Genomic DNA, 25094 nt, shown 5'->3' with positions numbered 1-25094 from the left:
ATAATAATAATTAGAACATGCGTTTAAAACCTATAAAAATTATACAAACTATCTCGTTCTTATAAAATTATTTTTGTTGTTTGGGTAGTTACGCAATTTCATTTTAATTTGTCACACAAAAAGCTCCAACAAGAAAACTTTAACCCTTGGTATCTCAAACCCTCACCAAAGAGGATAAATACTACACCACTCCGCAAAATACTGGACTTCCTAGAAGCTACAGAATTGAACATACAGGAGTAAATCTATGGCGCACAATAGAACTGCAATAGAGCAGACCGTAGTGCAGAAAACCAACAGTACCGACACTACCGAGGATTCAAGTGTGCGTAATAAATTTCTTGACCGACAAAAAAAAATCACAAACTTGTTAAAAAATGATTTAACACCTTCATGGACTATTAGCTTGAATTATATTATATTATAAACAAAAAATATATCTCTGGTACTTTCCATCTCATACATTAATGAAATTGTTTTATGATCTAAGTCACCCGCTTAAATTTCGTGATGTTATTTCCGGTAGCCTATACATTATTTTAGAACTTAATATAAGTTAATAAAATGCGCAAAAAACGTTGAAAAAAAGTCCGACGTATGTTTCGAGGCTTCGAATTGTCACTAGAAAATAACCATAGATTAAATTATATACCAAATATAACGTAAAGTATATATATTATAAAAAATAAAAATAAAATTTTATAGAGTATATCGTCAGATACTCAATCGTCACCGTTGTACAACACGTATTATATGAAGGGAGGGGAGGGTGAGATTTCACGAGATCCAGTCTTAGAACGGAGTCTTAAACTCGATGCTAACCATTGAAAAAAAAACTACGACATTCACGACAAATACGTTTCAATAATATGAAGCTTGATTATTTCCATGGCTGAGACCAAGGTGAGTTACCATTACCAAATGCGTTGTAATTGGCGCTGAATTGACTTTGTTCTTCCTGCAAAGAAAAAGAAATAGGTTAATGAGCATCATACATTTTTACTTAACTCAAATTTTTTGTTTTAGTGTTTAGTATGAAATTTGAGTTAATATTTTGCATATAAGTGCGTCCTAGCAAGACGAAATAAAACCAACTAGGATTAATTGGGTGTAACAATCAAAATACAGGGTGTTTCCTAACTACGGTACGAAACTATACAGGGTGAATCGTTAGGTCGTTTTATGAAAAAAAGTTCCTATGAACGTATGTCGGGAGTTGCTTTGTTTCTGAGATACAGGGCGATAAAGGTTCAAAAAAATAACGGTATTTTAAAAATACTATAACTATCCTTAAACTGATTTGGTTGAAATTTGGTGCAGTTATTTGAAGTTATAAGACGCTTATTTAGCTGTAACTAGATTGAAATTATTAGGTCCAGTGGCGTGTCAGTGGGCACCACATGCTTATTGTTGAGAAAAAAACAAGGCCAATAATTAATTGTTTTGCAGCTTTTTATTTATTTTTGTATTTAAGCAACTAAAAATACAACTTTTTCGTATCTTATCTTATTATCTTCATATCTGGCTTTGTTTTCGAGAAAAAAAATTTAAAGTATCTTTAACTCATTCTAAAAATTATCCATGGACGACAACATGAAATAAAAACCAATTAATTCGATAAACAATTTCGACCTTAAAGTACATGAGTAAAATGTCCATCCTCCAATGCACGACTTTTTGGTCTCTTGTGTCTTGTTTACTATGATAATAAACATTCAACTTCTACGATTTTTATTATCAGATTTTTGAAATACAACAAAATAACAAATTTAATACATTGCTTCTTATGACAAATAATTGGCAAGTCCATTCAAGTACCTCCTTTGTACCTACCTGCTTTGGAGACCAGCTGACAGTGATAGAATTGCTATAAGTAAAATTCAGCTGTCAATTAGCAGTTCAATACTCCATCATGAATAATTTTACAAACCATGAAATGACCGACATGCACTTTATTTATGGATTAGCAAATGGAAATGCGGAAGAAGCACGAAGAATTTACCAGGACAGATATCCTAACAGAGTAATTCCATATGCAAAAACATTTAGAAAACTACATGCAAGATTATGTGAAACTGGGAGTTTTAATAAAAATATGGGTGGTGGAAGACCAGAAACTATAACAACGCCTGAACTGGAAGAAGCTATACAATATGATGCGATAGAAGAAGATCCTTCCAATAGTATCAGGAAGGTTGCACTGCAGCTTGAAGTCAGTTCAAAAACCGTTTGGAAAGTTCTAAAAAGAAACCTCCTGCATCCATATCACATACAACGTGTACAAGCTCTACTGCCTCGGGATTTTCACCCAAGATTAATGTTTTGCAGGTGGTTGATTCATACGATGGCACACAATAATCATTTCCTACCAAATATTTTATTTACGGACGAGGCAAATTTTTCAAGAGATGCTATTATGAACTTCCACAATGATCATTTTTGGGCCGGCGAAAATCCCCACGTTATTAGAGAAACTCATTTTCAGCAACAATTTTCGCTGAACGTTTGGATAGGAATTATTGGTGACTACCTAAATGGCCTATTTTTTTACCGGCAAGATTAACAGGTGAATCCTACACGGATTTCTTGCAACACCATTTACCCACTTTATTAGAAAAAGTACTCCTACAAGTAAGAGTCAACATGTGGTTTATGCACGACGGGGCTCCAGCTCATTTCAGTGTTCTTCTTGTCAGCATCTCGACGTCATCGACCCTAATTGCTGGATTGGACGTGCAGGACCTGAAAATTGGCCGGCTCGCAGTCCTGATATGAATCCCCTGGATTACTATTTATGGGGCCATCTGAAGGCTCTTGTTTATAAAACTCCTGTTCTAGATGTGAATTACTTGAAGAATCCAATAATTGTCAATTGCAATATCATAAGGGATACTCCAGGTATTTTTGAGCGTGTCAGACACTCAACGACAAATCGTTTGCAGTCGTGTATTTTATCAGAAGGTGGGCATTTTGCTCATTTACTTTAAGGTCGAAATTGTTTATCGAATTAATTGGTTTTTTTTTCATGTTGTCGTCCATGGATAATTTTTAGAATGAGTTAAAGATACTTTAAATTTTTTTTCTCGAAAACAAAGCCAGATATGAACATAATAAGATAAGATACGAAAAAGTTGTATTTTTAGTTGCTTAAATACAAAAATAAATAAAAAGCTGCAAAACAATTATTGGCCTTGTTTTTTCTCAACAATAAGCATGTGGTGCCCACTGAGACGCCACTGGACCTAATAATTTCAATCTAGTTACAGCTAAATAATCGTCTTATAACTTCAAATAACTGCACCAAATTCCAACCAAATCGGTTTAAGGATAGTTATAGTATTTTTTAAATACTGTTATTTTTTTGAATCTTCATCGCCCTGTATCTCAGAAACAAAGCCACTCCCGACATATGTTCATAGGAACTTTTTTTCATAAAACGACCCAACGATTCACCCTGTATAGTTTCGTACCGTAGTTAGGAAACACCCTGTATATTGGCTAAGCGCCTTCGGTTTTACAAATAAATCATCATCAGAGCAGCCCTAAGACAAGAAAAATAATTTACAACGATGTTAGCTTAGAATTAACTATAATAACTTACTTGTCATTTACAATATTAACTTGAAAATAGATAAAATTACAATACAATATTCTCAGTCCAACTACTATATATTAAGCTGAAATCAAACTTTCTATTCTCTATTTCAGAAATATATCGTCGCCGTCATATGAAAAGCGCCTAAGTCCAAAAAGGTAAATTTTACAGGAGAGAAAAAAAAACGTTTTAAAATTTTATATTTTTGGCTATAAACACTTTGATACTTTTATTGGGTGGTTTAGATTTTCTCCTGTAGTGTAGTAATAAATAATATTTTTTTTTTAATTTTTAATGGTACTATCGGAGTTTTTCACATTCGGCAAATTTCACATGTTATTTCGTCATTTTGATTGGAGTTAGGCAGCTTACACTATTTATTTTGTGTCCCTATCTTTATACTATTTTAATTGTAAATTTTAATTGAAACTTGATTAGATAATTAAATAGTATTTTTTTATAGTAAATGATATTTACATAAAAAACATAGTGAATAAAATTTAAAAAAAAACTGAAAAAGGAATACAAAAACACGACTTAAATTCATAAAATATTTATTTAAAAATAAATACCCTAAAAAAACTATACCAAATAAAAACCCTATTATCAGAAGATAAGTGGGTACCTAATCCTAATACATATAAATACGCAGAAAAACTTAAATTATATTAGCTTTATTCGTGTTCAAGTGAGTCGTAAAATGAATGAGTCTTGCTCTATTGTTACCTTTAATTCTTGAAGGTGCTCAAACTTGTTCTTTTTTATTTTTAACTTATTTTGGTATAAACTTGGAATATCCTCCATGGGGGTACATTGTACAATATTTTGATTTAATCTGACCGGTAATGCTTCAAAAGTATGAGTATGTCGCAGCTTAAATTCAATTGACCCTTCAGGGCTATATTTTAATGCTCTAATATCGCGAACTTTGGGATCCCCTTTTTATGACCAGGGCGGAGTTTGCTAATAAAACTTTAGACCAGAGAAATCTTTAAAATAATCATGGTGCATTTTGGACGATTTTGCGATTTCGGCGTTTATTAATTTGCGATTATATTTAACTGTAATTTGTTGTTAATGCTCTTGTTATTATTATTGTTGTTGTTCTTGTTATTTGCTATTTTTTTTTATTATTGGTTATTGTGGGTTGTTTTTTTTTTGTTAAAGACATTAGATATTTTATTTTCCTTGATTACGCATTTAGCGGAAAATAAAGTAAGTATAGATTAAGCTACCAAATACGATTTTTATAAGTAAAATGGTATATTTATTTCTAGAGTTTTAAAGTAATTTTTATTTTACTTTCAATTATTCATTATGGAAAGAAACCAATTCTTACATAGACAGGCATTAAGCGGTCAATCTAGAGAGATAATAGCAAATGTTTATAGGGTTTGCGATGAAGAAGCTCTAGCCAACGCATTTAAATTGCCTCTTAAAAGAAAGATTGATCGAGTTGCTCTGTATACTGGAGTCTCTAAAAATAGAGAAAGTCAAATTCATAAAGAAGATATGAAACGACAGGCAGAACACCCAGATCAGATGCTTTCTTCCCCACCTAATAAAAAATCTCGAATCTGTTTCTTAAGGGATTTTGACGACTTTCCAATTATAAGACGCACAATCAACAATTTTTATTTAGAGCTTAAGATGGTTCCCACTGTTAATAAATTACTTATTAAGTTATGAGAAATTATGAATTTCCCGTATAGCAGAGAAACCTTGAGAAAGCTTTTGAAGGCCAACGGATTTTACTTTAGAAAGTCTCAAAATAAAAGAAAAATCTTGGTGGAGCGACCTGCTATTCTTCATTGGCGCTATAAATATATAAGAGCAATTAGAAAATATAGGGAAGAAAGAAGAAATATTGTGTACCTTGACGAAACATGGGTTGATAATGACTTAACTTTCGGAAAATGTTGGCAAAGCAAGGAAGTTTTTGGGATTGTGAGCAACATTAGAGCAAATGGTAACCATATTTGTGTGCTCATTTTAAAAATTGTACTGAAACGTATTCAGAATACTGTTAATTTTTTTTCATTTCTCCATAATTTTCAAAGTAATACAACATTTTTAAAAGGAATATTTTTAATTCTCCCTATCGACTGCTTCTTATCACAACAAGTGGTTAGAAGAAAAATTGTTGCCGAATATTCCTCAAAATTCGGTAATTATACTGGACAATGCACCCTACTACTCAGTTCAAGAAAACAAAGTACCAACCAAATCATCTATTAAAAAGGACATGACAGAATGGCTCACCAAGAATGGGAATTTTTAAATTCCATAAATATTATATTTTTTATAAGTGCTGAAATTATATACGACTTTTTTTGTAAATTAATTATTGTTCATTTAAGGAATTTTATTTTAGGGAATTCAACACGACCCAGCTGCACGAAAATGGGAATTATTTGAAATAATTCAACGAAACAAGCCCCCCTCAGTCAGCAGTCTCGTACTTTCGAAAGAAAAATTTAAAACAAGGTCATTTTTAAATATTTTAACCAAATGAATAAAAGTTAGGATTCTCTAGATCCCGTCTAAAGCGCAATTAATCCTGCAACAATATTACGGTCTGGTAATTTGTTGATTTAAAATGTTAATTGTTACAAGTCAGTGAATAGGCCAAATACTGCCTTAAATATTCTCTTTTTATGACTGAAAATGGTAAAGGAAACACAGTGAAATTTTACTTAAATTATTTAATTCGGATAGAAATTCAAATTTAAATTTATTAGCAAAAATTATTAATCGGAAACCAAATTCGTGACAAATTTACAAATATTAAATATTTTCAGGAGGTATGTTTTATTTAATTGACGTTATCGCGATTGGACTGTATTTTTTACTGCTCTTTCGAATGGAATCAATCATTTTTACCTAAAACCACACAGAAAAAAGTTTTTTTCGAAGCCTTTTTTCAAATCTGCCAAAAAGACACTATAAAACTTTATGGAATAAATCGACAAAATACGTCAACTGAGTAATTAATTGAAGTTTCTAAATGCACTATTAGTTCTTTGGTAATGGGTGAACTATTCATTTTGTTTGCAATTTTAGGGCGTTGCTCTACTTATGGGCGATAGTGTAAAATTGTATATGATATATCCTTTAATATAAATATAATTTTACTAGATACAATTTTTGACTCTTAATATGCGATTTAAACTTTATAAATATTTAATTTAAAAACGAACTTCTTGTATAACCTTATTATAAGTTTCATATTATTTTTACTTAATCATTGTGTAAATTATTAGTCCATTTTTAACTGTTTTACATGAATTTATCATATTTATTCTAATTAAAAAAATAATATTATTAAATTAAAAATAAAATCGCCCGCCACTGAGGCAGCCGAATTTCTTACACAATTCGCCTCGGCCCCCTCAGCCGTTGTTACGGTTCTCTCGGTTGTAGGACTGTATAAAGAATTATGTTTTTTTTTATTATTTGCATCAAGAGAAGGACAAACCTTTGCATTTATAAAATTGCAAATAATTGAAGTAAAACAATTTGCTGATCTCACCTGTGATCTTGTGATCTCACCTTCCCCTTCATGCCATATAAAGCAAAATCCGTCCTTTGAATGCAAGTCAAAAACAGTAAAGTTATGAACAATTAACTTTGTTCTAATATAAAAAGCAGAAACATTCGACTTGGGACTGAGTAGCACTGATTGCAGATCTATTGTAAAAACCCGATCACACGATCCTTTGTCCTTTTCTTTTTCAGCGCGGGTTTCTTCCTTTTTCGTAATATGCAGGTTATAGATTTCGTCAGAAATGTTCTTTGTTTCATAACTTACACATACATCACACTGATCCTTCTTCGGAGAAAACAGGGATAATTTCATTTCCTCAAATATATATTTGAACAATGTCATACTGGCAGACTGAATGTTCTTATCTTTACACCAAAAGTCCTTGTATGTATTATAAAGCTCCGATTTGTTTTTCCATTGAGGTTGCAAATAAAATTTGTCACTTGATTTGCGACAATAATGTGACTCTAATTTGGGTAGTGATTCTAAAAATTGTTTAATTGACAATTTCTTCTCAATCACTTCTTCTGAGAAGTTCAGTAGATTCTTCAGCTTCTTTCATCTTTTTTTCGGTTTTGTATTATATGGGTGTCATTATTGTTCTTCTCTGGAGAGCACAATATATCTTTCCGAACCCAAGAAGTAATAGTTCTTAGAGATATTCCTAAGGTTTTACAGAACATGGTTTTACAAACTCTAACTCTGTCGTTACTTGGTTTTGTATTCAAAAAATAACTGCAGGATCTACTTCTTCCGTTTTCATTTTAATTTTTTCTGTTTCTTGCTCTTTTCGTCTCTGTTGAGGTCGTTCTTCCTAATACGTAAACTTGTTTTTCTCTCCACAAAAAATTCCAGAATTTTTAAAATATGCCGTTTCGTTCCTCTTCTTTAATTTTATAGCATTCAAAACCATTTTTTCGTCCTTTTGAGCAGGTACAACGATCTTTATTTTTTCTTCCACTTTTATTCACCACAAATTTATTGTCTTTTCGCCCCAAATACTTTTCTCCCTTTTCTCTTTTCTTCTTGTTGCTATTATACACCCACTCGTTACTGTTGCTGAGTCTGTTTGGCCTACGTTTTCGTTTTTTATTTGTTACATTGATGCTACTACCTTCACTTTCTAATGTGACTTCATAATTTTGGAAATTTTCTTCCGGTCCAATTTCAGATTCAACCAATTCCTGATCTGAACTTTCAATATCAATATTTTCTTGTCCTTGATCCAATTGTAAACTTAATATTACTATGATTATTGTTATTACCACTTGAAGATTCAATTTCAGAATGTTCCGCTCCTTGTTTTTCGATTAACGTTACATTATTTGAGCAATCTATGTCTATTAGTGCATCCAAATCTTCGGTGGTATTAAGATTTATAAGTTTCGTAACAAAATCTTTATTAGATAGGTTGGGATCAATATTCTCATCATTTATGGCTACTTTAGCTTGAAAGCACTCGTTTTCTAAATTCTTTATGGCAAGGGATAGTTCGGCATTATAGTGGTTTTTAGCATTATCAAACTCGACGTTTTCAGGCTCATCACTTACGCTACTAGAATTTTTGGCTTGACTTTCGTTAAGAACTTTGCTTAAAATTTTAAAGCTTCTTGAAGTTCGATTCATTCTAAAAAAGATAAAAAAAACTTATGAAATTCTAGATTTTAAAGCAGAAAAAAAACTATACTATCTGTTATAGTCAGTCTTTAGTTAAGATAGAGAAGTTGTGTACTAATTTATAAACACGGATAAGTCCCAGTATCGCTGCTAAAACAGTTAAATGATTTTGTGTTGAATTAAAAAGTTAAACCATAATTTTACAACCAAATATCCTTTCTTGTAATTTTAACCCAATTTTTAACAGTACCTACTAAATCATAATTTTAATTTTTATAGACAAGCTTAAAATCTTATTAATCATTAATATTAAGCCCAAAGCTTCAAAAGCAAATTAAATTATTAAGATACATGAATAGCAATAATTACAATAACAATGATTTAAGTGTTGATATTAGTTCAATTTTTGGGTAAATACTATTAGATTTAGGACTTTTACGATAAGAGCTATAATAATTTATTGTATGAAATATGCGTAACTCTATTTTACATTTCTGTACTTACCTAAATTCTGTAGGAAAACAGTTTATTAATTATTTCTTAAAATGATTAAGTAATTTTAAAACAAACTGCGGAAACAACAAACACTGCAATCACACGTCGATATAGCACGAAACGCACGGACTTACGCAAAATTCAAACTAAAATAAAAACCGCTGGACTTTTCATTTGCTACTGTGGCGGCTCCATCTATGAATGAAAACTCAACCAAATTGTAGTTTGTAATCTAATGAATAAAATAATTCATTAGATGACGCCCAAATCTCAATTTCTGGAAAGTGTGGAAATTTTCATATTACGGTGACGAATATAAAGTAATAAACTGGGGAATTCTGTTCTGTTTAGCTAAATTTCGTGGTCGTTCATAGGAGTAGGTACTTATAATATTTATTAATTTAATTTTCATGGATTAAATGCCTTTATTTTGAAAGCAATTAAATACTAATTTAATCCTTTTGTATAGGCACCTCTTAACGCTTTGTAGTATGCAAAAATGGGGACAGATAATATATACAGACTATCAAGGGCGTCGCCAGAGAGGGGCAAGGGGGAGCAGCCGCCTCCCCTCCCCCTAGAGGCCTAGAGGTTAACGCTAAACCAGTCATCCAGCTAATTGAAACTTTACTTTTGAAAACGTATATTTCGTAACTTATCACTTATTAATTTCTAATTTCACTTAATAATTAGGCTATTAGGTAACTTCAATCTAAGATAAGGCTTTACTATACCTATACATATTTACATTTCGGGGGCTCGAAGCGCTCGCAAGTGAAAAGCGAATTGAAACGATTACGCTCACTTTGAGACAAGAACCTACGGATACTACGGAAAACGTACGACTTTGCCAAAGACTTTGTATCTGAAAAGAAAATTCAATCATTCCTGGTTGGAAATGTATTCACCATGGTTAGCATACTCCGGCCAACAAAAAGGAGCCTTCTGTACACTATTTCCACCCAATCTGAGCTCCGTAAAGGTGTTTTAGGTTCGTTCATTATAAGGCCGTTTTATAAGTTCAAAGATGTTCATGAATACTGCAGAAAACACGCAGATACTCACTTTCATAAGACGGCATTGGAAGCAGCTAAATCTTTTCTTGATAATGTGCCAGTAGATGTGCAAATTAACAAATACTCTCAGGAACGTCTTGAAAAAAACAGGAAAATTATAAGATCGATTATTTCCTGCATTACGTTTTGCGGATCCCACGACCTAGCATTAAGGGGGGCAAGCTATAGTGATGGAATTCTGGAAGGGCTGTATAAGATGCGAATTGACGCAGGAGACACTATTTTAAAAAATCATCTTGAGCATGGAAAGAAAAATGCAAGTTATCGATCGGTTGACATCCAGAATGAGATTATCAGTATTTGTGGAGATGTTATTAAGGCCGATTGCATCAAAAATGTGAAGATATCGCAAGCATATAGCATTTTAGCAGATGAAACAGCGGGTATCTCTGGAAAGGAACAGCTCTCAGTTGCATAAGATATTTTGATGAGGAAACCAGCAACATTGAAGAAGTATTCCTCGGATTTGCTGAGCTTACAGCCTTGGACGCTAAATCGATTGCCACGGCAATAAACGAATTCCTGACGAAAGAGGACCTCGATCCAGATAAATGCATTGGTTTGGGATTCGATGGTTGTTCCACGATGTCTGGAAAAGAAGGTGGCGTTCAGGCTATTTTGCGTAAAAAATACAAGAAAGCACTATTTTTTCATTGCTCGTCACATAAACTCAACCTGGTAATCAATGATCTGAATGCTCTGCCGGAGATCCGAAATACAGTTGGGGCCATCAAAGATATAATTACATTTTTTCGTGAATCGGTTCTAAGAAGAAAATTAATACCCAATATTCCCAAGCTGTGCGAAACAAGGTGGAGCGAGAAATATAAGAGCATCAGAGTTTTTAAAGAGAACTTTTGTGATATAATGGAGGCACTAGAAACCCTGTCTCGAGATGGCAATATTGCGACAAGGAAACATGCATATCAGCTCCATGCTGCAGCTTCCAAAGTTTCGTTTATTTTTAGCATTGGATTGATAGCAAAATATTCCGCTCTTTTAGAACCAACAGTAAACGTGCTTCAATCAGTCTCCTTGGATGCAGTTCAGGCATCAAAGCATATTGGTCGTGTTTTAAAACTGATCAAAAACCACCGTGAAAATCCCGAAAAAATTACAGAAAAAATTTTTTAAGATGCTTCTCTTATTCCGGAAAAAAATTGGATTGGATATGAAATTTATACCGCGTACTGCTGAAAGACAAAAACACCGTAGCAACCCCCCATCAAAAAGCCCATCAGAATTTTGGCGCAGGTCCTTAACAATTCCTTATTTGGACTCAATTATAAATTCCCTAGAAATAAGGTTTTCTGAAGAAAATAGACCATCATTTACTTTGTCAAAACTACATCCTGCGCAAATGAAAAACATTTCTTTGGAAGAATTGGAAGAGGCTTGCGAGGAATTTAAAAAATTTTACGGTGTTACAAATATCCAAAATGAGATAGAGCTTTGGAAAAAAATATGGGAGGAAAAACCAGAATCGGTCAAAATGAGTGTTGTGGACATCCTCAAGGAAACTGATGATTTCTTTCCTGAAATTAAGAAGGCTTTACAGATCCTTGTTGCATTACCTTGTATGACTTGTACAGTTGAAAGGTCATTTAGTAGCCTTAGGAGAATCAAAACCTTGTTGAGGAGCACTATGTCTGAAACTCGACTCAATGGCCTCGCTATGATGAATGTACACAGGCAACACATTTTTAAAAACTTGGACGATTTTGTTAACAAAGTGACTAACAAAGTGACTTCGCTAAGAACCCTAGAAGATTATGTTTCAATTGATTTTCATGTAAATATTTTGTTCGGTTTTTATTTTTTTTAATTAAATTTTTTGTTTTTTGTCTTTAGTTCTTTCATGCTGCCCCTCCCTAGCTTACCGGCTGGCGACACCCTTGCAGACTATAAATACTTTTAGATCATATTTTAAACGTTAGTATTCACTGCTAAGCTGTAGTGTAATCAGAATATTATTATAACAATATTTAAAAAAATGGAGGTATTCAGTCCAACGAAAAGATGTTCTAATAATTCTCCACTATCACTAAGTGAAAAAGTTATTATTTTAAATGTACATGATTGCATAAAACACGATTACCCTAGTTTTACTGTGCAAGAAATTGTTAAAAGATGTTCTCGGATGACTGGAATTGGAAAGTCCACCATTTTCAAATTGTTCCTGGAAAGAAAAGTAGCAGGTCAAGTGGAATCTCCCAAGCAAAAGCCAGGAGGACCAACAAAAGTCCTTGATGAAAATACTTCGAACAGAAGTTCACTCTTTTTATTTTAAAAAGGAAATACCCACCCTAGACAAAATTTTAATGGAGCTTGGTCGAGATGGCACTATTCTGTTGAAAAGTAGAAAACTTTTATGGAAAACTTTAAAGAATCTGGATTTTACCTGGGAAAAGCATAACCGCAAAGCACTTTTACTAGAGAGCGACGAAATTGTTTGCTGGAGATGAAAATACTTAAGAAGTATCAAGCAGTACCGCAGGGAGCAAAAGAAAGTGTTTTATCTTAATGAGGCGTGGATTACCGAAGGTTATATAGTCCGAAAAATGTGGCAAGACAAAAACATAACCAGCGCTCGCCAAGCCTTCATAGAAGGCCTGTCCACAGGTATTAAAGTGCCTTTGGGAAAAAGAAAAATACTAATAATCACTCTTCACAATTTTTAATAGTTTTTAAGGTCTGCTAACCTTTGATTCGACTTGCACAGGAGATTACCATGAAGACATGAACTCAGAAGTTTTCGAAGAGTACTTTGGTGAAATGATAAAATTTCTTCCGGCTAAATGCCAACTTTATGTTGGAGAAAGGAAGAAATTATCGATTGGCTGCTGGCCATAGCAAACTTACACAAATCTCTTTTATGAAATACGACGTAGAAGATATAGCCGAAAAATATTATATAACTGTACTACGCTTACCGCCATATCATTGCGAACTAAATCCTATAGAACTGATATGGGCGCAAGTAAAAGGATTTGTAGCAAGACAAAACACGACTGTGATGTGAAACACGAAAGATGTGAAAGGTGCTGCTTGATCAAGCCATTACCAAAGCGACACCAGAGAATTGGTGAAAAGCAGTCCAGCATTTAATTAAGCAAGAGGACAAAATGTGGGATCTTGACAACCTGATCGATCAGATAGTCGATCCTTTAATTCTAATGGCAAGAGGTGATGACAGTTGACAATTAAATTATGAAGACTACAATCTATCATAATTTAATTGTTATACACTGTGCAAAAAGTTCCAGATCCAGTGTAATTTTTGACCTTTTTGCTCTACATATTATGTTCAATAAATTTGTGAAAAAAAAATATATTATTCCATTTAAACAAAAGTAACTTTTAATCACGATTCCGTTGTAAGACTCCCTGTATACCTAAAAATATTTTTATAATATAGATCTAATATGATATATAATACCATGTACAGGGTGTCCCAAATTCGTCAAACAACATGGGGCAGGCATTTTGTTATGCATGATGCAGCGCAACTTTTTACTAATTTTAATTTAACCAACTCAAATAACCCTGTATCTCTAAAAGTTACCCAATTCCCGATGTTGACCCTAGAATTTGGGATACCCTGTGCATACGTATTATATTATATTTTTACTATTTTTTTTTAAATAAAATAGCATTTACATAAATCATAAGGTAACATATAATATTAAGTCTCATAAACAAACAAGTCCCAGTTGCACGCCTTTGGCGAAACGTTTTCAATGTTTATCAGTGGATAACAATGGGCAAAACTCATAAATTAAAGCGACACTATCTGCACTCGACGAAAAGAAAGAATTTTACATTGAAACTAATACTTTTATTTATTTAGGGGATGTCCCCATTCTAACAAAATTACAATATAAATTATATCCTAACCCTAAATGTATATAAATATGTAGCAGCCCAAGATATACAAATAAGATAAAACTTCCAATAATTTAACCAAAAACTTCCAAAAAAATATAAAGCAACTAAAAACATACCATTAAAATAATCAAAATAAGAAAAGTAAAAGCAATCAAATTTATTTGATACTTAACACACGTACTCAACGAGTAAACTCACTCAGACACCTCTTAAGTTTTGAATGCTTTAAATCCACTAAGTCAAAAGCCTGAATAAATCTATTTCCCAACATGTGGAGTCGATTAATTGGAGAAAATTTACCATAATTTGTATGGTAATTACGACTCAACCAGAAAAAGGGACGTCTCTCTAAGGACTCTGGTATTGCATCTAAAGTTTATCCGCGATAACAATTCAGGGCAATCAATAGCATTATTAATCAACTTGTGAAGAAATATCATATCACACCTAGTTTGATAGTCCTCAAGAGAAGTTATATTTAGCCTTGACTTAAGTTCCAATAAAGACTCATCTCGTACATTTAATCGCCAGGCACAAGTCCTGAGAAATTTATTTTGGACTTTATCAAGACTATAAATATGGTTAGCATAATAAGGGGACCAGACTATGGAAGAATAAGACACGACACTACGAATAAGTATAAGATATAAAACTCTGAAGGCAGCTACTAATAAGTCTTGAGTATTTCTAGTTATAAAACCAAGAGTACGAAGGGCTATCTATATGAGGTATGAAAGTCAGGGAACTGTCAAACAACACCTCCAAATCTTTAATTAGCGATACTCTTGAAAGTATATTATCATTTATGTGGTAGTCAAATGGGACAACTTTTCTAGATTTAGTAAAAGAAGTGATAAAACACTTATCCTTATTAAGATGTAAGCCATTAGAGACAGACCAATTATATAGATAATCTATGTCTGATTGTATCATCAGGAAATCAGACAAGTTTAAAATATGTAAAAATAGCTTCAGGTCGACTGCAAATAATAGGAATTTGCAAAATTTGATAATACTAAAAATATCGTTAATAAATAAATTAAAGAGTAGAGGCCCCAAATGTGACCCCTGAGGCACCCCTGAAGTAACCAAAATAGGAACTGAAAGTGAACCCCTTATTTTAACAAATTGTATCCTTTTATGTAGGTAACTATCACAGCATAAAGAAACCAGCAGTCGCACTTCAATAAAAATACATTGACTTGAATAAGCGAGTTCGGTGCATGTGTACTAACGCAGGCGAGGCATTTTTGCTTATGGTAGGGATGCCGCTGACACTCGCTACGGTCCACGCGGCTTTTGCCTTGGCTAGAGCCGGACTTAAACATTTTTTTAGATGTTATTATCTTGTAAAATAAAAATACCTACATAGTACAAATATTGATTTTTTAATATAAATAAAGTTCATACATTAACAAAATATTTAAACAAAAATAAACATCGCATTTCTACATCTATACTCTATTTCAGAAGTGTGTAGAGCAATAAAACCTCATTAGGTATGCAAAAGTGGTACCTGGTGATCCACCAATATTTTATGCCACTACCTTAGTTGGGTATTAGTTTCAATGTAAAATTCTTTCTTTTCGTTGATTGCAGGTAGTGCCACCCGGTTTTGGGTCAATTTATGAGTTTTGCCCATTGTTACCCACTGATAAACATTGAAAACGGTTCGCCAAAGGCGTGCAACTGGGACTTGTTTTTTACCTTATAATTAATGTACTTAAATGCTATTTTATTTTAGAAAGTTACTTTTGTTTAAATGGAATAATATATTTTTTTCACAAATTTATTGAACATAATATGTAGAGTAAAACAGTTGAAAATGTCACTTTTGGATCTGGCACTTTTTAAACAGTGTATAACAATTTTAAATTATAATAGATTGTAGTCTTCTTCGTCATCTGACGAACTGTCATCACCTCTTAACATTATAATTAAAGGATCGACTGTCTGATCGATGAGGTTGTCAAGATCCCACATTTTGTCCTCTTGCTTAATTACATGCTGGACTGCTTTTCGCCAATTCTCTGGTGTCGCTTCCGTAATGGCTTGATCAAACAGTAGCTTAACATCTTTCATTTTAAAAGTCGTGTTTTGTCTTGCTACAAATCCTTTTACCTGCGCCCATATCAGTTCTATAGGATTTAGTTCGCAATGATATGGCGGTAAGCGCAGTACAGTTATATTATATTTTTCGGCTATATCTTCCACGGCGTATTTCAAGAAACGAGTTTTGTGTAAGTTTGCTATTGCCAGCAGTTCTTTTTTTATCAAATTTGCTTCAAACGCAATACCTTTTGCAGTCAGCCAATCGATAATTTCTTGCTTTCTCCAACTTGAAGTTGGCGTCTTCTCTATTCGCCGTGAATGATAGCTTGCGTTATCCATAACCACCACCGAATTAGCCGGAAGAATCATTTTATCATTTCACCAAAATAGTCCTCGGAAACGTCTGAGTTCATGTCTTCATGGTCCTGTGCGAGTCGACTCAAAGGTTAGCAGACCTTCTTTTAAAAATCCCTCTTCGCTTCCAATATGTGTGATTATAAGTCTTTTTCCTTTTCCCGAAGGTACTTTAATACTCGTAGACAGGCCTTCTATGAAAGCTTGGCGAGCACTGGTTATATTTTTGTCTTGCCACATTTTTTGGACTATATAACCTTCGTTAATCCACGTCTCATCAAGATAAAAAACTTTCTTTTGCTCCCTGCGGTACTGCTTGATACTTCTCAAGTATTGTCGTCTCCAACAAACAATTTCGTCGCTCTCCAGTAAAAGTGCTTTGCGGTTATGCTTTTCCCAGGCAAAATCCATATTTTTTAAAGTTTTCCATAAAAGTTTTCTACTTATCAACGGAATACTGTCATCTCGGCCAAGCTCCATTAAAATGTTGTCTAGGGTGGGTATTTCCTTTTTAAAATAAAAAGAGTGAACTTTTCTTCGAATTATACATTTAGCATTTTTATCAAGGACTTTTGTAGGTCGTCCTGGCTTTTGCTTGGGAGATTCCACTTGACCTGCTACTTTTATTTCCCGCAACAATTTGAAAATGGTGGACTTTCCAATTCCACTCATTCGAGAACATTTTTCAACAATTTCTTGCACAGTAAAACTAGGGTAATCGTGTTTTATGCAATCATGTACATTTAAAATAATAACTTTTTCACTCAGCGATAGTGGAGAATTTTTAGTACATCTTTTCGTTGGACTGAATACCTCCATTTTTTAAACATTGGGATAATAATACTGTGATTACACTACAGCGTAGCAGTGACTACTAACGTTTAAAATATGATTTAAAAGTATTTATAGTCTGTATATATTACCTGACCCCATTTTTGCATGTTACAAAGCGTTAAAAGATAGGTACCTATACAAAAGGATTAAAAGTATTTATTTAGTATTTAATCTCTTTCAAAATAAAGGCATTTAATCCGTGAAAATTAAATTCATAAATATTATAAGTACCTGCGCCTATGAACTACCGCGAAATGTAGCCAAACAGAACGGAATTCCCCAGTTTATTGCTCTATACACTTCTGAAATAGAGTATAACAACGACGATATAGAAGAAAACATGCAGAAAGTTAATTAGGTATGTACCATAAATTTAGAGACCATTCTTTGAGTAATTTTAAAACAAAAAGTTCATATAAACATATGTCCAGAAATTCTTCGTTCTCAATATACAGGGTGTTAAAATTTAACAACAACTAAAATATATGCCACTGACTTTTGCGCAATTTTTATTATGTTCTGTGGATTATACAAACAAAACTTTTTTGTCTCTTAAATTTTTTTCGTATCTTGCTTAGTTAATAATAAATTCCAAATTAAACTTTTCCCCAAATTCCTTGTGTGATCCAGGGATATGCAATTAAGTGGACTTTTTTTTTCTCGAAAAATAAGCGAGATACGAAAAAGTTGTATTTGTATTTGAGTAAATCAAATAACATATTAAAAATGGCACAAAATTCAGGTGCCCCAATTTTTTTGCCACAAATATTTCTTCAGGTCCCGTTCGAGATTACACTGAACCTAATAAATTTAATCATATTAGGGGTAAATTAGCTCCTTAATGTTATAAATAACACCGCCAGAGAACTTGCGGACCTATGTTCATATGAACTTTTTGTCTTAAAATTACTCAAACAATCGCCTGTTAAATAATTTATGGTACATACTTAATTAACACCCTGTATAGTAACGCTTTTAGATTAACATCTGACTACATAGTAGTTTAAGGATAACTAATTATACAAATAAAGTAATATTTCAAAACAAATAGAAACTCTTAGGCCAATAAATATAGATAAATAGTTGGCAACAATTCAAAACAATTCTAACATCTGCGAATTTTTGTTATATTATTAAGTACCAACTAAAGTAAAAGTATACAATTTTGCAACTCTTTTAAATATAGCAACACTGTTAAAATGGCAGAAATATAAATAATGTCCTTAAAAATCAAAAAAAAAAAATTACATTGCTGCAACTTTAATTGATGCTTAATTATGTTATTTAAGCCATACAGCCAAATTTGCAGCTATTAAAAACTTTGGCAAAGTCAATTATTTTGCTTCATTAATAATTTTTGACATACCCCTCTTTTAATACAAAAGTTTTTATAAAAAACGCTACGCTTTGTAAAAATGCTATTAAAATAGTCACTAAGTACGGAGCTGAACTAGGCGATACACCTATGAACACAGTTCGATAAACAGTGAGCTCGGCATCCGGAGAACATGGCTGCGGCATGGCTAAGGATGCTATAAGTTCGCTTACATTTTCGAGCGGAGTGAGACTGCTGGTTTCTTTATGCTGTGGTAACTATTTAGCCAAGAAAGAAACCACTTGTGTCAAAGGCCTTTGAGAAATCAGTATAGATGGAGTCGACCTGATGACCCTTCTCGAAAACCCTGACAATGAAGTCATGATATAATACAAGGTTTGTAGAAGTAGATTTACCCTGCCTAAACCCATGTTGTTCTTTGATCAAGAGACCTCTACAATGCCAAATAAGATATTTGTTCAGGATAAGCTCAAAAAGCTTAGGGATAGCAGATAACATAACAATGGGCCTGTAATTTTTTATATCATCCCTGTCACCATTTTTGAATACAGGAGTTATAAAGCTGTCACGCCATTTCTCAGGGAAAGTTTGTAATTTTAAAGACAAATTAAATAATGTACACAAAGGTCTAGACAAACTATAAACACATCTTTTTAGGAAATAGGTAGGAACATTATCAGGACCATAACTCAGTTTGTCCTTAAGACCAAATATAGATTCAAAAACCTCAGACAGAGTCAACTGGCATGTCGATAGAATTTGCTACTGGAAAAGTTACTGAGATCAACCTCATCAGAGTGATAAACACTAGAAAAATAGGTAGAAAATAAGTTTGCAATATCCTCCCCGAATCTGCTAAAATATCATTTAAACGCATAGCATTTGGGATACCATGACTTTTATTAAGGGAGTTAATATGATTCCAAAATTGTGTGGTGTCAGATTGAATTGACTCATTTAAGGTAGCAATGTATGATCTATAACATTGCTCAGTATGAACTTTACATTGAGTACGTAGGATAAACAGAATATAATCTTTAGCTAAGTTAGTACTTTTGAATTTAGCATAAGCAGTATTTTTTGATAGAATAAGATTCCTTAATTCTGGGGACAACCAACGAGGAAACCTGGAAGGTTTATATATTTTTTTGGTACATAGAGTGAGATTGCATATAAAACTACTTCATAAAAGTTATTCACTGAATTATCGATGTCTGAATCATCAAAAGTACTAATCCAGTCCACTAAAGAAAAATAATCATTCAAACTTACAAAATCAGCATTTTTAAAATCAAAATAAGTTGTACTATAATCCAACCTTTCAATCCTATCACTAACCCTAATATCGCAAATTGTTGCTAAGTGGTGAAAGTTGTTTGGAAGAAGATTGTCTAAAGCTTGTTGAACAGTTATTTTATGGCACTCGTCAATACTGTTAAAAATCGGATCCAGAAATACACCATGATTGTTTGGAATAATGTTAGATTGTCGCATATACAGATAAGAAAATGATTCACAAACTACCCTGGCTGGATAGGTCAGTGCGTACTCAACTAACAGACCGTCTTCAATTGAGTAATTCCAAGTAGCTAAGGGTAAATTGTAATCTTTAAATAGAAATACAGGTATATTAGGAAAATTGTCCTTAATACTTTCAACTGCTGAGCAATGGGCACGGTAGACTTCTTCTGAAGAATTAGGAGGAATGTAAACACAACACAAAATATTAGATAGCTCACCATAATCCAGTTGAACAAAAATGTGCTCCACATTTAAGATATCAGTCTTGAGTTGTTTGGCTTTAAATTTATTGTGTACTAACATTAATACTCCACCACCACGTTGTTTAGTACTAGTTAAGGAATTACGATCTAGCCTAAAAATCTGATATTCAGAATTAGCTAATTCATTGTCTGAGTAATGTTGATTTAGCCAAGTCTCAATCAAAATAATGACATCATAATCACATTGCAATATTGCACCACGAAGTTGATCAAGTTTAGTACCAATGCCACCCAGATTCTGAAAATAAATAGATATGGAGGTTAATGTGTTCGGTTTTTTGGTAGTGGCTTTTTGGTAATTGATGGAGAACCATTTATGAATTTAATAATTAAATCAGTCTCTCCTTCTTGTTCTCTGCCACGTAGCTCAGATAGAACAGCTTTGAACTGTTCTTGCTGAAGCTTTGTTTTATCATAGCCTATTCTTATGTTACCATCAAGCCTATTTCGCCTTTTCATAGCATTCTTTACCAAATTTGAGTGTTTAGTTACCACTTTAATTGGCCTGTTCCTTCCTTCGAAAGCCTGCCCTACTCGTAAAGCCTTTAAAACATCATCCTGTGCGATGCCAACATTTTTTAAGATGGGGACGAGTGCAACATCGTCATTATCAATTCTTTCTTGCATACGGCTACTTCCAGACTCAGGAACACCGTAAACCATTAGATTGTTCGCCCGCTCTGCACGATCTTCAATTTCATGTAACACTGATTCCATGTTAGCAGGAGCACCCAAGTTCCATCGAGAAGTCTGCTGTTTTTTTAATGTTTCCACTTCATCCTTTAGAAATTTAACCTGCTCCTCCAGTTGAATAAATTTGCTTGTCAGCAGAGGATTTTTTTTTGAAGGAGAGCACACAAGCATTTACAAAAGAACAGAATAATGCGTTTCTGCACAACTATGGCTCTCTGCTCACTTGCACAAAGACCGGAACATTTTTCATCCAAATGAAAAAATACACGGCAGCTATCACATCTAGGGGCTTTCTCTATGTGATCATCACTTTAAACACTTGTTGCAGGGCTTCATTATTCACAATATAACCTTATAAACTTTACTTATAAAAACTCCAATAAAAACAAAATAATTGTGTAGAATCAATATGCTACACACACAGTAGCGACTTAGCTCTTTAACTTTAAGCAAAATAAGTTTTAGTTTTTGCTATAATATTAAAAAAACTCAAAATTAAATCAGAGCAAAAATAAATATATGTGTACAATTTGAGGTTAGGTTAAGCCAATTGAACTGAACTAAGGTAGTGGCATAAAATATTGGTGGGTCACCGGGTACCACTTTTGCATACCTAATGAGGTTTTATTGCTCTATACATTTCTGAAATAGAGTATAGTTCTAAGTAATTCACAAAAAACCTTCAATTCATCTAATAAAAAACTCACAAACACTGTTATCAAAATGCAAGTAAATGTTGCAATTGGGTAGATTTGTCTGAGAAATTAATTAAGTAAAAATTACTAGATTTATTCAAGAGAACTAATTCAGAATCTGGGTCAAACCAACACCTCCTTAAGAACAAAGGCCTCAGAGCTTCTGCGTGACGTCATTCAATGTAGGTTGATATTATTAAGCATTATATATGAGCACTAAGATAATATTTATGATTAAAGGAGTTTGATATGGGATATTTAATAGGTATTAAGGGTTTCCGGTATAAACAGGGCTGCCACACAGGAACTGAACCCTTAGTCGCGCCCCATTCGATTTTTTTTCCAGGAAAACGAAATTTCAAACGAAAAACCCAACTCTTTTAAGGGATAATTATGTCATAGTTTTATGTTAAAATGAACATATTTATACAAAAAATTAAGATATATTTTTATAAAATAAATAGTAGACAAATTTATTTTTTTTTTAATTTTTAAGAACTGTGACTATATAACTTAAAAGTAACTTAAAATTATTTTGAAAATTAAACATTTAACAATTTAAATGTAGAAAACTACTTTTAGGTGAAATAAAAAAGGTGGATAACTTTATTTTGTGCATTATAAATGTGAAAATATATAATATATTTGCAACAAAAAATAATCTAAAAATAATATGTGTAAAAAATTAAATTAACCTGTTATAGTGTTATTATTTATAATTAAATAGGTAAAAAAATTTACAGTGGCATAATTTGTTTCATCTGTCTCAAAGTCGGGATAAGAAAATGTTTGACCAGAGATGGTTTGGAATTAAGCCAGTTATTAAAAATACACTTAAGTAAATAAACAGTGTCAAAAAGGTAAAAAAGAGGCCTCATGGGGGTCAATAGGATGTGGGAAAACTATACTTAACTGATTAAGGGGTGAAAAATTGCTCATTCATTTACTGTTTATTGCACTATTATCACTTACAACATAAAAACTATATAACCAATCTCTTCCAAATTTTCTACTATTGTTTATATAAAGTTATCTAACATTTCAGAATTTATCACAGATACAGGAGATGTATGAATAACTTCTTTAAGAGCAATCATCAGCACGTGACTTTGCCCGAAATGGATTTAACGCGCTTTCAGGAAGGTGAGCATTTGGCAACAACGCATCGCTTAAGCAAAGCAGAACGTAATAAATTATAATAGTAATGTACTTTAATTACCAACAACACTACATTAATACTACAAATTAATTTATAATGTAGAGCCTAAAAATAAAAATCTAAATAAAAATTACAAAATAAAGATAATAAAACACATAATAAACTAATCATAACAAAAATCAACTATATGAGAAAAAAACACACATAACACAACATCCCTTAGCAAGGGTGGAACTATCCTTAAAAATTTTATATGGAATAGTGACTCGAGTTATATCTTGTTTGAAAGGTCTTTCGATTCTCTTTACGGCTATACCTAGTTTAAAAGACTTTACTTTCGCGGTTCTCAAACTATTGACTATTTTAACATTTAATACAATATTTTTAACAATAATACAGATTATGTTCAAATCGACGTCGCATATTTTGTAGCACATCAGGAGTTATCTGTTGGCATTCAAATATAATCCTTTCGCGCAATTCTTTTATTGAATCTGGTTGGGTAGCATAGATTTTACTCTTTAGGTGACTCCACAGAAAAAATCCAGAGGTGAAAGATCAGGCCACTGCGCGGATCATTCAACAGAGCCTCTCCGTCCAATCTAGCGATCAGGATAGTTCTCATTTAAAAAACTGCGGACAGCTATACGTATTGAGGGGACGCACCATCCTGCTGAAACCTCAACTCGTCTTCAATTTATTGCTTGTTATTATCATTTTCAATCATGTCCCTGATTGATTGCTAGGTTGATAGCTTCTTGTAATAACCTAAGGTTTAATTTTTAACCACACCAAAAGTTTAATTTCTGGGGATGTTAAGTATGTGCTTCGTGATAAATGTGTGTATTGTGGTCCGACCTATAACGGCAATTATGACGGTTGACAGTGCCGTTTAAGAAAAACGAAAATTCATCTGAGAAACAAACATTAAACACATAATTGGGATTATATAATCCTCTCCGATCCTCATGGTCTTCATTTATTTCATGTACCAGATTTATTTTATAGGGGTGGAAATCATGAGTTTTTAGAATTCCTTGTATACTTCCTCGAGCAAAAAATAACTTCACTGTTTCTATTTTTTCTTGTAGGGTATAAACCATTTTAACTATTACTTTGTTTAACACGATAAACTAAAAATTAATGATCCGATTTCACTCTGTGGTCCGTCCACATTTAGTTTGTGAATGTCCAAATAGTTTAGATTTTTTCTTTTTATAATATTTATTTGTTTTGCTCTCCAAATTAAAACTACCATTTCAATTAATTTAATTTTCTCCTTTATTACCAAGTTAATTAATATTTTCTAAGCCTTAACAACAACAAATCTACGCGTGTACGATAGCCTTTAAATTTCTGAATACCTTTGGTTTGTGCTGAACGGAGACCAGAGAGAAGACGACTTCCTCGTTAGCACTTGATCATCGCGCATTGATTCCAGTGTCGTGATCTATACATTTTTTCCGCAACTGTTGTCTTAATCTTACCGCATCACAGATCGTGATTTACTTATCGAACCCGCAACCACTCTTAGTGATTAAACCCGAATTAGAAGAACCAAGAAGTCCAGAGCAGGCCTGCTGAAGCCGGATACAGACACCTTAAGGTAAGGATCTTTAAAGGCTGGTTTTTCGACCTTTTCATATTTACTTTCATTCACACAAATACAGTCCACTTTAAATCTCTCACTGCATTGTCTAAGTCCACCTTGTGCTTAAATAAAAAATATAAGTCACAATTTTAATTAAAAAAAAAAAAAAAAATGGTTTTCTAATCGACCACTCTGATTAAGTCGAATTGACCTCTAAGTAACATTATTATTTATTGTTTATTTGTATTTTGACATTCTTATTTTTTTCCTCCTAAACGTTAATATAAATCTGTATTATTGCATGGAGTTTATAACGATGGCCATTTTCAGTATTTGTTGGACTAACGTTTATGTATAATTGTTACAAATTCATAGTTT

The 25094-nt window shown here is 32.8% G+C and overlaps 1 protein-coding gene across 1 annotated transcript in view; it reads right to left on the bottom strand.

Annotated features, from left to right (window-relative positions):
* Positions 1-660: 660 nt before the first annotated feature.
* LOC126744583 (transmembrane protein 131) overlaps positions 661-25094 on the bottom strand; it is a 141180-nt gene continuing 116746 nt past the window's right edge. The window contains exon 24 of the mRNA XM_050452056.1: positions 661-958. Coding sequence (XP_050308013.1) covers positions 881-958 — 78 coding nt within the window. The 3' untranslated portion in view covers positions 661-880. The remainder of the gene's footprint in view (positions 959-25094) is intronic.

Source organism: Anthonomus grandis, chromosome 14 (assembly GCF_022605725.1).
Source record: "Anthonomus grandis grandis chromosome 14, icAntGran1.3, whole genome shotgun sequence".
In the NCBI taxonomy this organism is placed as follows: domain Eukaryota; kingdom Metazoa; phylum Arthropoda; class Insecta; order Coleoptera; family Curculionidae; genus Anthonomus; species Anthonomus grandis.
This window is presented reverse-complemented; position numbering and strand designations above follow the sequence as displayed.